The sequence below is a fragment of the Dreissena polymorpha genome, chromosome 10 (assembly GCF_020536995.1).
Source record: "Dreissena polymorpha isolate Duluth1 chromosome 10, UMN_Dpol_1.0, whole genome shotgun sequence".
Taxonomy (NCBI): Eukaryota; Metazoa; Mollusca; class Bivalvia; order Myida; family Dreissenidae; genus Dreissena; species Dreissena polymorpha.
In genome coordinates, this window is record NC_068364.1 from 43,812,215 (window position 1) to 43,827,011 (window position 14,797).

General features: G+C 35.1%; 1 protein-coding gene across 1 annotated transcript in view; it reads right to left on the minus strand.

The window, feature by feature from the left end:
- Positions 1-290: 290 nt before the first annotated feature.
- LOC127847594 (uncharacterized) overlaps positions 291-14,797 on the minus strand; it is a 19,618-nt gene continuing 5,111 nt past the window's right edge. The window contains exons 2-5 of the mRNA XM_052379611.1: positions 5,955-6,084; positions 3,896-4,001; positions 2,318-2,505; positions 291-1,370 (exon numbers count right to left, since the gene is read on the minus strand). Coding sequence (XP_052235571.1) covers positions 1,168-1,370; positions 2,318-2,505; positions 3,896-4,001; positions 5,955-6,084 — 627 coding nt within the window. The 3' untranslated portion in view covers positions 291-1,167. The remainder of the gene's footprint in view (positions 1,371-2,317; positions 2,506-3,895; positions 4,002-5,954; positions 6,085-14,797) is intronic.

Sequence of the window (14,797 nt, forward strand, 5' to 3'; positions counted from 1 at the left end):
TATGTTCATGGGAAGCGTATCCATATGATTGAATAAACAGTCAATGCAGTGTAATCGACATGGTAACATTTGGGGGTCACAATGGAGTAACCAAAGATATCTTAAAATAGTTAAGGTCAAACAATGAAAATTATCGATAATTTTCAGTTATTTTTCACTGTTTGAAACAGTGAAACATCAGTTTTAATTCGCTGATATTTCTCTATAAACCATCGGTTAGCATAAAATAAATAACAAATTATTATTTGGTTGCTATTAGGATGTTGGTTAAGTAAACACATACAATGATATGGCCACCGAATAAAACTTTTTTTTTATTCAAAATGTGTAGCATTGCACATTGGCTGTGTGTTTCCCACATTTAATATCATAATAGTCATACATGTCTTATATAACGGGAAAAAATATTTCCACACAGTCAGATAGGTCAGATAGGTCAGATTTAGGACGACACTTAACACACATGCATTAAACCCCGCTTTCCCAGTCATATTTAGGACGACACTTAACACACATGCATTAAACCCCGCTTTCCCAGTCAGATTTAGGACGACACTTAACACACATGCATTAAACCCCGCTTTCCCAGTCAGATTTAGGACGACACTTAACACACATGCATTAAACCCCGCTTTCCCAGTCATATTTTGGACGACACTTAACACACATGCATTAAACCCCGCTTTCCCAGTCATATTTTGGACGACACTTAACACACATGCATTAAACCCCGCTTACCCAGAGCGGGGCTCATTTTAATTATGTTATGGCATGAACAAATAAAGAATTACTGTGAAACCATTATTATTCGTAAGACATTAATTTTCGTCTTTTTCGTCCTTCGAACTATGGACGAATTCAAGATCCTAACGAACAATCAAGGACGAAATTTCGTGCTGACGAAAATAAATGGTTTCACAGTAAACAAAAACAAAATCATAAATATTTACGAGTTTCAAAAAAAGAGATTTAAATGCATTAAAAACTGTAAAATCAAACGTCTATGTCATGTTACAACGAAACAAGAGAGGACACGATATTTTCAAGAAAACGCGCCACATAGTTGAAGCTCACGTCTTGCAAAACGTACATTTACGTTTTTAATGTTTGCTCGACGTTGATTTTGCGTGCGTTAAATGTACAGCGCATTTGGAACAAGACATTCAATTAAGTAAGGAATGTTTTAATGCTATCAATACGTGACAGATCCTTTCTCCTGTAAACATTGATGTTCGCCTGAAGCCACTCCAATTTTGCCGCCTTCTTAAGCATGTTCGAACTCTCGGGATCGTGTTCAAACCCAAGTCTGTGGAACAGGTCTTTCACGTATTCAAAAGGTCTGTTGTTTATATGGGAATACCCAGCTTGACCTGAATTAGAATAAGTGAGCCGCGCTCTGTGAAAACGGGGCGTAATGCATGTGCTTTAAGTGCCGTCATAGATTAGCCTGTGCAGTCCGCACATGCGAATCAGGGAAAACATTTTCCAAATAGACTGGATTTTTGTTTTTGTAAAGACGTCCTACAAGTGAAAAATTCCATTGAAGCGGAAAATGTTGTCAGTGATAAGCCAGTGATGCTTACAAAGGCTTAACTGGGACGACACGATACGCACATGCATTAAGCCCTGTTTTCAAAGAGTGCGGCACAAAAATAACATGTATAAGGTTCTAACTTTGGAATAAGTTCTATATATTGTAGTATGTTTGACCTAGTGAAGTAGGAATGCGACCGATTCAGTAAGAACGTGTTATTTTTATTACACATAAATAAGAATCATATAAATTAAATCTCAGTCCAATGACTGCAGAATTGCCAATTATGAGACACACTATATCAAATGAAATCAGAAAATTCTCAAATTCACAGATTCTGCGTTTATTTATACAGTAAAATACATTATTAGTTACGGAACACAAATTAAAGCCAATAAGTGTATGGATTTAACGTGTGAGACACACCAAACTAAAAAAAAAAATCACTCTTAAATGCACCCATGCTTCTTTTACTCACAGAAAAAGCCAATGTATCATTGGGCTCATCAACTGTATTCAGTAAATGAAAGAACTATCATCGGACTGGTCAATAGCAAGTAAAATATCTCATGCGCGTAAAAAGTAATGGGCGACGAGAAGATGAATTGACTAAGATACTGAAGCAATTTATTTTACAGGCGATAAAAAACGACCCAATGGCATTGGACAAAGAACCACCTCTACTTTGGGCTGATGAGATAAAACACGACCCAGTAGACGAATCGCAACCTCGTCTTGGGACTGACAAGGTGAACGACATCCGCTAATGAAATGTTTACCTACCTGGTACAGCCCAACTCAAAACCACGCCTTCCCTGGCGTGCCTCACGATGTTGTCGATGAAGATGGCCTCGTAATCTTGCGGGATGTGCTCGGCGACCTCCAGACTCATGACCCAGTCGTACAGCGGCAGCCCGTACTGCGGCAGGGTCAGGTCCAGGAAGGACACTCGACCGTCCGAAGTCTTCTCACTGCAATAATAAAAAAATGAGCCTCGTTTTGGAAAAAACGGGGTTTGATGCATCTGCGTAATGTGTCGTCCCTTGTTAACCCGTGCAGTCCACACAACCCAATCAGACTATTTTTGCTTTATGCTATTTTTTCGTTTTAAAGAGGTCACTTCAAGTCAAAAATCCAGTTTACATGTATATGGAAAGTGTCGTCCCTGATAAGCCTATGCGAACTGAAAAGGCTAATCCGGGATGACTTTTTACGCAAATGCATCAAGCCCTTTTTTCGTAATATATTTTGTACATTTTTTCAGTTTTTACTGGATGACGGGTTACTTAATCGATGCTTTTTTGAAGGTCGTTAGGGGTTGGGGGAGGACTCATATCTTGCTCTGATAAATGTTGCGGAAAGGTTGGATTCAGGAAAACATGTTTCCAGTCGCATTTTTTTGCAGGTGGGTTTACATCTCGATTAAATTGTATCACGAAGGCGTTATGTCAAACAAAAAGTAAACTAATGATGAAGTACTTTTAGAATAAGACATATTTCAAAAGTTAAATTTCTTGTTAATTCACCGCCAATCTGATGTTTCAAGACGTTATTTAGTCCTTGGTATCTGTGTTACGTGTATACAGGACTATTTAATTATTTCTTGCTCTAGGGGGTGTTGCGTAGGATATCGATGCTTTATTTAATCTACCACCGGTAGTATGACATAATGCGGATTGTGAAGCAAACCCAATCTCCTACGCAGTGGTCTCCCTCATTCGAATGACCGGGCGCATGCCCACGGGAAGTAACTGCTGTGAGGAGTTTGGACGCAATCCCCACGCAGAGTTGTCTTTCCATGCTCTCACATACACATAATATATCTCAAGTAAAGTGTTTATTCTTTAATTCTTACTCCGAACATTTTGAAAGCATTAAGAGAAATACATGTAAGAAGTTTGCCAAAACGTTCTTATCAATAACTGTTTTTAAATTTCCAATATGTGACTTAAATAGTAAGTGTTTTATAGGTCGTATAGAATTTATTAAAACACCACTTTATGTAATCTTATTAATTTTACTTGTAATTGCTGTTTTCATTTCATATAAGTGATTGTATTTAAGCTCACAAAGCTTACAAACCACCGAACATTTACCAGTTTTAACTGTTCTTATTTATAAGAATATGAAATTTGACACCCGTATTAACTAAGCAGTTTTAATGCAAATAAAAGTACATTATGAAATCTTGCAAACAAACACACACAAATAGTCTGGTGGTAATTTTTTTTAAATTTAATTTCTTAACGTAGTATTTCATGCATGTTTGCAGACATTTTTGCAAAAATCAATTATTTGAAAATAAATCACACAAATTGCCGCTAGTTTGCAAAGTTTCAACAACAAATGTCAGAATCGTACCTGAACGGGGCCCCGTCATACGCATCGTAGCCTTTCAACTTCTTGGTTTCAAGCAGCAGTTGTTTGTATCGCCCGGGACCATCACCAAACGAACCCACGTACTTGCCTGTAAATGCATAATAATGCATTCGTGTATTATAAATTACGTCACATTCATCAAACCCCATTTTCCCAGAGCATGAATTCGATGTATGAAGTCTAAACAATACTATGGACGAAGCGGTTGACAGGAATGGATGTTATAGCGTTAAAATTGCAGATATTTTTCAACAGACAAATACGGCAGGTAAAATCCATGTTAACATCCCGAGAATATTTCAATTAATAATATTTTGGCACTAAGTTCAACATGGTATTGGTAAAGAATAGGCAAAACTTATGATGAATTATGGTATGGGAAACATTATTGAGAAATGGCGGTGAAATAAGCTTGAAAAAAAACTCATTTAAATGAAAACTACTTACTCTACGATTATTTTCTTATTACAATTGTGATTAAACTGTTAATGTAGATATGACGGGCGGCTAACTAGTATTTAAAGTCGAGTAATCAAGCAGGAGTTTTTTCCCTTAAATTACAAAATAATTGATAATTATGTTAAATTGATTTGAAACATCTTTGACTGAAGAATATACATTCTGAACGAATTTAGTTATTTTTCTGAAGCATACTTCTTATGAAAAACAAAACAGAGGTAATACTTTCCATGACCGAGCGTGCTTGGTACAAACATATGAGCCGCGTTTTGAGAAAACCGGGCTTAATGCAATTTTCGGCTAGACAGAAATTTCGTTTATAAGAAACCTCCTCTAAACGAAAGATGTAGTACAAGAGGAAGTTATATAATTTATATATATCTTTTTGATAAGCTTGCATGGAGAAAACACGTTGATCTGGGGCAATACGTTACTCACATGTAAATAGCCCTGTATTCCCAAAGCGCAACTCCCCTAAAAGACGTTCTTAAAAAGGCATCTTTTTTAATCGTTTACAGAAAAATGCAAAGAAAAAAAACATTTAGTCATTTTTTTTTACAATGCAGAAATGTATTTCTAGAATATGCAAACGTAAACATAAATAAATACATAGGTTTAGTATCAATAATTAGATGCTTTTATCAAGACGAAATGTTATCCTGCATCTGCTTCACAATACAACTGCATTCACCAATTATAACAATGATAAAGGATATGCACAACAGCTTGATGTGCACATACAAACCTGAACACAAAAACAAACAAACTAACAGATGTGCAACGAGCCTTGAGTTTTTTAAGTGTGTTTTTTGACGTGTGCGATGGCAACTTCCTGCTGTGAAACTTGCTTTCACGAATCAAAAGCGTAGACACTTAATTTAAGTGCATGTGCGTTAAGTGTTCATCAGGGAGACACTCTCCGTCCACAGGGACGACACTCTCCGTCCACAGTGGATTTTCGTTTAGAAGAGGCTTCTTTTACTATAAATGCGGGCAGTGTCGTCTCAGATTAGCCGACAGGAACTGCACAAAGAGTGTCCGTTTCAAAAAATTACTTGAAAGAATAATTACATGGGTTTGTTTGATTAAGTTATTAGCAAACAATTATAAATGCCCAATATTTCTATTTCGAAATTTCACATCGGAGATTTCCCAGTTTCTGGACTTTAGTTCATATTATGCCGGTACCGGTATATTTCCCAAATAGGGAAAAACAAAATCGCTGATTACGAGTATGTATTTCCTTCGTAAGAGATATATATTTAATATAATATTTCATGTAGATTTAGTGCTTGTTGTTTAGGGGTGGATTAACAATCAACTGAATCTTAAAACTATAAGGTCATGCTATCTGAAACTCGCGAACATCTTAAAGATGGATCTTAAATTGTGTGTCGTATTCGTAATATTCGTGTTGCGACACGCGTTTCACGAGTAAAAACTACAGTCCTTGTTTATATTCTGTTCATCTCATCTATTAAACTTAATTCAATAACGACCTCATGCGTACATGCATTTTCATCGAAACGGATTGTCAATGTCACACAATGAATTTAGCGATTTGTTAATCAGAAACATTCACCTTCGAAGAACTCGGCCAGTACGGGAACCAGTTTGGTGTCAGTCTTATGTTGCCCCGAGTCCTCCACGCTAGTCTGAGCGCACCAGCCGCCCGTAGAGGAGACCTTCTCGCCATTGCCTTTAGCTGTCGCCTGAAATAATGGATTTTTTAAAGACTGTATGCATTTACAATTTGACACAGACTGTTCATTAAGGCTGATATAAAAACAAGCTTTAGCACTTATCTCAAACTGCATGTTTTAATGCATGTGCGTAAAGTGTCGTCCCAGATTAGCCTGTGCAGTCCGCACAAGCTAATCTGGGACGACACTTTCCGCCTTAACTGGATTTTTGCTAAGAAAAGACATAAAAACAGAAAATAGCATGAAAGATGATAGTGTCGTTCCTGATTAGCCTGTGCGGACTGCACAGGCTAATCCGGTACGCCTTTTTACGCACATTAATTAAGCCCCATTTTAACAGAGCAGGCCCATTTATTTTATGTTATTGTTCTTGTCTATAGGTGTAGTAAATTCATCTCAAAGTACAGTTTTATATTTTAATACTGGTAATTACATTGAACCATCCGTGTGTTCGTGTGTTTGTCCAATAACATTAATTTTCAATTCCTTTTATTGTTTGACAACAGGAACGAAAATCCAGTAAAACGTGCGGTACTATGTCAGAGGGGTTAATCACGCGATTGTCAAAATGGCGACGTCCATGCCAAGGCAAGTATTTTTCGCCGTGTTAAACCCTTCTTTACCTGTTATATATTTTTTAAATTCCGCTCAGGTTCCAGCCATATCAGGAAGAAATTAATGGCGTTTATTTCATGCAAATATTCGAAATATATTTCGACTTTACTCGCTGCGAAATTTATTAGGGGGATGACCTAATTATGGCTCCACTAAGAATTTGCGGGGAGTAAATTCGAGTTATAAAGCGAGTTTTTATACGAAATAAACGCTAATCACCCTTTTTCTTTTATTGCTGGAAATTATTTTAAAGTAATTTTAAAAATAAACAAAAGTAATAAACGGTATAAAACGGCGAAAAATAACTGTCTCGGCATGGACGTCGCCGTCTTGACTATGACGTGATTACCCCCTCTGTAAATTGCGCGAAGCTTCTTAAGTATTCGGGTATGTATCAACTTCAAATGAAACAATATAGTATTGGACCTAACTTATGGAGAATTATAGTACGTATAGTCTTATTACAACTGATTTATAAGACTAAAACAGAACTCTCGTTTTCACAACGACTAAGTCAGACGTGTAAAATATTAATTTAGATTGTATTATATTGGAACTTTTCAAAGCAATGGCACATTTTAAAAGTGATAGGAATGAGGAAATAAAAAATAGCATATAGAGGAAATTTGTTGGATTATGTGGAATATCGATTTGAATTCACGAGTGATCGGAGAAAATTCCAATAAATTAAATTTTTATTATATGCTTACCAATGATTATTTTTGTATTTTTGCCATTCCGGACAACATAATTCCCCTTTTAGGCGCCCTGAAATGTTATTATATGTATGTTCAAAGGAAGCGTATCCGTATGTTTTATAAACATTAAATGCAGAGTAATCGCCCTTGGTAACATTGGGTTTCACAATGGGGAACCGAAAATATGTAAAAATAGACCCGGTCACACAATGAAGATGATCTATACTTTTCACAGTTATTTTTCACTGTTTGAAACAGTGAAATATCAGTTTACATTCACTGATATTTCTCTATAAACCATCGAAAAGCATACAATACATGTGATTCATTTGAGCATACTAGGCGACATAAATATTTCAGATATTCAATATGGTTCAAGCCATCATATTGAATTGACAACAGTCATTTGTTTCAAGTATTTTGGTAAAATAGTCCATGATTGCCTATCGATTGCTCGGTCATATTTGATTGTCATTGCTGATATTTATGAACGTTTCTTTATCATTTTGTTTTTCTGTGAGTGACAGCATGTAAAAAAAGTTGGCTTGTTTACCGACCCTGTTGAATTAGTGTGTTTAACTCTTTCCCGATAATTGATTTAAGAACAATGCCACTGAATATCGGTCGTTACAGGAGGGAATATTTTCATTACATAAACAATGAATAATTTAATGAAACCTGTTTTAAATCATTATAGGACGGCAATTCGACCACCAAAACTTTATTGTGTTTAAATTTCTTTGTAAAACTTTATTGTGGTTAACAATAAAAAATTTACGGAAAGGTAGACACACCGGGACGATTTACGGGCGCTTGAAAGCTGACGATTCATTCATCCGCCTCTGCAAACCTCTATAAATATATTCAGACTGACAAGTAGTGTATTCAATGGCTTACAATTATATGGATGGTCCACTTAACCATTTTTGTGTCAAATGTCATTTACCGGGGACATCTATGGACATCATTCTTGCTTCTTACATGTACATCATTCCAATCCTCTGTTGTTAGAAAAAGAAGTCTTTTGATCTAGGTGTACTGTTATTTGCATAAATAAATAAAAATTTCATTCATCAATATGGGTTTGAGCCAAACATTTAAAAACTTCCTATTAAGCCCACGACTTTTATTGTTTAGCAAATTGTTCTTCTTATCCGTGTTATTACAATGTTGCCGTTGTGGTTTGCGATAAGGCGAAATGAAGAATTGATATTTTAAGATAAATTAATCTGTATAATCCCCACGCTCCGAATTGGAGCGGGGGATTAAGTGGTTATCTCCGCCGTCTGTCCGTCCGTCCGTCCTGGCCACTATCTCCTCCTACACTATTAGCACTTGAACCTTGAAACTTAAACACATGGTAGCTATGCGCATATGTGCGACAGTGAACTATTTGGAATTTTGATCTGACCCTGGGTCAAAGATGCGGCGTGGGGATACGCGTCGGCCGCGGCCGCGCCATTTCTAGCTACCCATGTTAACTCAGCACTTCCATTATATTGGACGTACTATTATTATGGCGAGTTGTTAAATTTATTTTATATATTTAAGATTAGTGTACATGGCCTTTAACTTTGCTATCTTGGTCACACACAGAGAAACAATAAGTATTGTATTCAACATTCAAATACGACAAATACTTTCCGCTACTTGTTCTGTTTCCGTATCTTATAAGCACTACTAACATTATAATATTATTCAGTCACATTATTATATTAATACAAACATATTTTCTTATAAACCCAAGGTCAATTAACAAAAAAAAATTATTAGTTTCTAACATTATATTTTAGTGCGATTACATTTGCAGGTATTATGTTGTATTATTTTGTATGCTAGGTACACATCGCAGTATGTTATGTTTAAAGAAGGGATGTTTAAAAACATGGAAAACATCCCAGATATCATTAATAGTAAATTCATTACAATCAAGTGTTCTGTTTTGTATAATCGTAAAATAAAGGCATGCTGTATACCACTAGCCAGACACAGTCTGTTCTTAATATACCTTACGGGAATTCACTTTACGGTTGGATATCATGTTTTTCATGTCCGTAAAATGTTCATTGTACCAATAATAGCTAAAACAGCATTCATGGAAAATATAATATTTTTTTCTAAACAAATCTATCCATTACAGGAATTCAATCTGTTTCACTTTTTGCCAATATGCAGTATTATCAGCGTTGAGTAATGCACACAAGCGTGAAGTATAACACTAATTCTTGTGCACTTATTTAAATGATGCTCTTATTATGATTCAACATAAAATGTTCTAAATAATAAAGAAAAACAAAGGTAATAGTCTACCAGCAGTTTGTAACATTCTATTCAATAGTTAAACATGCAGAGCGGTTAAACAACACTTGATTGCTTAATAAATTCCTCTGTAGAGATCTACTATTGTCCAAACCGCTAGCTTTTCTTAGCTTCAGATTGCTATAGCTGTATTTTTATTTCTAATATAGAGATATCTTTGCCAAGATCGTTGACTATACCGTCATTTGGAAAATTAATATCTAATAAAAATGTAATGTATCGGATTTTTTTTTACAGAAATTTCCGGGATGATCGTAATCGAAGTGATTTTAAAGTAAGTTTTGGTGTATATGTCCAACACGAAAAAAGCCTTTTAATTTATGGATTGATGCGTTTTCTATTGTGCATTAAACCTTTTTTTATAAAGCTAGAAAGAAAGTTTCCCATTATAAGATTCAGTTAGCAAAACATGTAAATCAAGAAAATGTTAGACTAAAATAATTAAGTCTAAGTAAATTGTGTCCCGGATATGTCTCTTCTTGTCCATGTAAATAGCTATTTGTTTGGTAGATTCAATAATTTATAAATGTTAAAACTTCAAAACAAACGTGCATTAGCCCATTTATGCCTAGCGTCTAGTAAAGAGGATTTCTGTAAGAAATATTCGAAATATAGAAATAAATATACTAGACATCCCTAATTTTGGAAATAAATTGATCCAATTTAGAAGGATGGGATGGTCCACTAGGCATAAATGGGTTAAGAATCTTCTCCCAACTTAAAAACGGAGTCTAAACGTGCGAGCATTCCAAACATAGAGCACATTCAGATTTAAACTGCTTGTGTGGTATTCGTTATCTTTTTCATTACAACAGTTACCGAAGAATGTGGGGAAGTGTAATCCTTTATCTATTTAAAGGCGTGTTTGTATTTTATCGTCGTAAACATTGGCATTAATACGTATGTACAACGTATAAAAAAACACCCACCCTTGGTGACTTCGGTATAAATGAATGAACACATTTTTTTAACTGAAGTATCCATTACACGCATAAATAGGATTTTTATTCCAGATATAAGTTTTCCTTTATCATACAGTTTCGGAACTTTGCAAATCAATAAAAAAAAATGTTTTATTTATAATGAATCAAAGTAGTAAGTTCTAAAATAACGTTAATTAGGTTATCCTGCAAAGAAATGCCTGTCGCTGTCAAAGTTTGGCTTTAAGAAAACCAAAACTGTTAATAATAGTCAGCCTGAGTCGGTGCAAAACCTGGCTCCGGAAGTGTTGAATCTTGTCTAGAACGTCCATAACCTGGCTCCGAAGGTTTTGAATCTTGTCTAGAACGCTATTAACCTGGTTCCGGAAGTTTAGAAGCTTGTCTAGAACGCTTATAAACTGGCTCCGAAAGTTTTGAATCTTGTCTAGAACGCTAATAAACTAGCTCCTGAAGTATTGAATCTTGTCTAGAACGCTTATAACCTGGCTCCGGAAGTTTTGAATCTTGTCTAGAACGCTAATAAACTAGCTCCGGAAGTTTTGAATCTTGTCTAGAACGCTATTAACCTGGTTCCGGAAGTTTTGAATCTTGTCTAGAACGCTAATAAGCTGGCTCCTGAAGTTTTGAAGCAATCAACAAGTCGTATCTCGAACACAACTGTTTACCATGAAATCGTAACTTCTCGGTATATTCTGATAAGTTGGATGTTTCAATTGACACATAATTTACATCTTGTCCAAAATCACTCGGATATTATTCATTAGATACCATTCCGGATATATATAAATAAATACGTTTTAAATGGGGGATCTGGAGTGAATAGCGAACACAACGAAACGTACCATGAACATACATATCAAATCAAGTTTAAACTTTTTATCTTGTAACAAACTGCCCGATTTGCCCTTGTATACGATAGTCCTCGCCCTACGGAAAGGAGATTGCTCGGTGTATGTTTTACTATAGCGAAGAATACCCGAATATAACAAATTTGTTTGTTTGGAATGTATTCTCAAAACATCACAACGCGTTAAAAAAACATTACTGCAAACAATTTAAACGTATGATACATTTGGTTTTCTCTTATAGGGCAAACGGTCAAACTTTTTTTTTAATTTATAGATTTGTAATTTGCATTTTTCGGAAAATATATTTTAATTGAAGCTGATTCCTGTATCGTGACGAAAGCAAATAAAACATGATTTATTTTCTTTAACTAAGCACATTTGCGATTTCCTTTGACGAAATAAAATAAACTCCACCCATCAATCAAACCGGCATAAGTGCCTAGGTATTGACCCAGTAATGTTCCTTATTTACATAAGTCCTATGTATATAAATGTCACATTATATTAAATAATTGTGAGATGTGCGATGGTATGAAAATCATATGGATTTACGGAGAGACCTTTAAAATTATTGACAAAGTCGTGATGTCTTTCTTTTATCGACCTTATTGGTGGAAAGGTTCACCGCAATGTCTTAAGATTTTGTACTACAGCGGGCATCTTTTTTTCTGTGGCAGAAAAACATCATTGGGATATGTAATAATATGTGCAGTTGTTAAACTAATTTTAACCGGAATAATAAGTGAATTAATAATTCGTTTATTGTTCCGGTATATCAATCAATCAATATATTTTTTTAATAAATGCCTGGTAGACAATTGTGTCAGAAATTTTAATTGAATCCTTTTGAATTGCTTACATTACACGTTGTTTGTTTTATTTTTAATTTACAAACACTAATGCCTAGTAACTCCTTCTTGAATGAGGATAACATTTGACAAACGATGTCATTTGAGAAAATTTCCAATAACAGCGAATACCATCCTCCCTTGAACAACTGTATACTTTAAATATTTACAATGAACGTGTTACACCACCGACTATATGTTGTCTGCAAAAGACAAACAATAATGTTAAATAGAGATACAGTAAGCGTACTATATAAGCCAACTGTTTTAAAACAGACACATACACGTCCGTTAATAATACGCATTAACAGAGGTAATTACGCAAATGAAATATGATATTATATGATTATCTTTATAAATTGAATACGATTAAAAGTAATATTTTCCGAATATTTTTCAGCGATCTCGAAATTAAAAATGTCCTGCGTGAAAGAAAAACTTTAAAAAAAAATTAATGTTTTACAAAGATATAGAGGATATTTGTTGGATTATGTGGAATATCGATTTGAATTAACAAGTGATCAGAGAAAATTCCAATAAATTAAATTTTTATTATATGCTTACAAATGATTATTTTTGTATTTTTGCCATTCCGGACAACATAATTCCCCTTTTAGGCGCCCTGAAATGGTATTACATGTATGTTCAAAGGAAGCGTATCCGTATGTTATATAAACATTAAATGCAGAGTAAATGCCCTTGGTAACATTGGGGGTCACAATGGGGAACCGAAAATATATAAAAATAGACCCGGTCAAACAATGAAAATGATCTTTACTTTTCACAGTTATTTTTCACTGTTTGAAACAGTGAAATATCAGTTAACATTCACTGATATTTCTCTAAATTAACGATCGGTCGTTACAGGAGGGAATTTTTTCATTACATAAATCATGAATATTTTAATGAAATCTGTTTTAAATCATAATAAGACGGCAATTCGACCACCAAAACTTTGTTGTGTTTAAATCGCTTGTAAAACTTTATTGTGGTTTACAATAAAAAATTTACGGAAAGGTAGACACACCGGGACGATTTACGGGCGCTTGAAAGCTTACGATTCATTCATCCGCCTCTGCAAACCTCTATAAATATATTCAGACTGACAAGTAGTGAAATGGTATTACATATATGTTCAAAGGAAGCGTATCCGTATGTTATATAAACATTAAATGCAGAGTAAATGCCCTTGGTCACATTGGGGGTCACAATGGGGAACCGAAAATATATAAAAATAGACCCGGTCAAACAATGAAAATGATCTTTACTTTTCACAGTTATTTTTCACTGTTTGAAACAGTGAAATATCAGTTTACATTCACTGATATTTCTCTAAATTAACGGAAAGCATACAATACATGTGATTCATTTGAGCATACTAGGCGACATAAATATTTCAGATATTCAATATTGTTCAAGCCATCATATTGAATTGACAACAGTCATTTGTTTCAAGTATTTTGGTAAAATAGACCATGATTGCCTATCGATTGCTTGGTCATATTTGGTTGTCATTGCTGAAATTTATGAACGTTTCTTTATCATTTTGTTTTGCTGTGAGTGACAGCATGTTAAAAAAGTTGGCTTGTTCACCGACCCTGTTGAATTATTGTGTTTAACTGTTTCCCGATAATTGGTTTAAGAACAATGCCACTGACGATCGGTCGTTACAGGAGGAAATTTTTTCATAACATAAATCATGAATATTTTAATGAAATCTGTTTTAAATCATAATAAGACGGCAATTCGACCACCAAAACTTTGTTGTGTTTAAATCGCTTGTAAAACTTTATTGTGGTTTACAATAAAAAATTACGGAAAGGTAGACACACCGGGACGATTTACGGGCGCTTGAAAGCTGACGATTCATTCAACCGCCTCTGCAAACCTCTATAAATATATTCAGACTGACAAGTAGTGTATTCAATGGCTGACAATTATATGGATGGTCCACTTAACCATACACTATAATCTTATTCAACAAGCTTTGGGATATGGTGGTTATCTCCGCCGTCCGTCCGTCTGTCCATCCGTCCTGGCCACTATCTCCTCCTACACTATTAGCACTAGAACCTTGAAACTTACACACATGGTAGCTATGAGCATATGAGCGACCCTGCACTATTTGGAATTTTGATCTGACCCCTGGGTCAAAAGTTATTGGGGTTGGGGTGGGGCCGGGTCAGATATTTTTACTATTTTTTAAGGTTATTTTACTATAATTTCTACATTTCTACACCGATTGTCTTCAAATTGGTACTGAACCTCTCTAATGGCAATACGGTCAATCTCAACTATGCATGGCCCCATTGCCAACCCTGGGGCGCCCGCCCACATAGGCCACGCCCACCCAAAATTGCCTTTCACTATAATTTCTTCATTTCTACACCGATTCACTTCAAATTGATACTGAACCTCTCTAATTACAATATGGTCAATCTCCGCTATACATT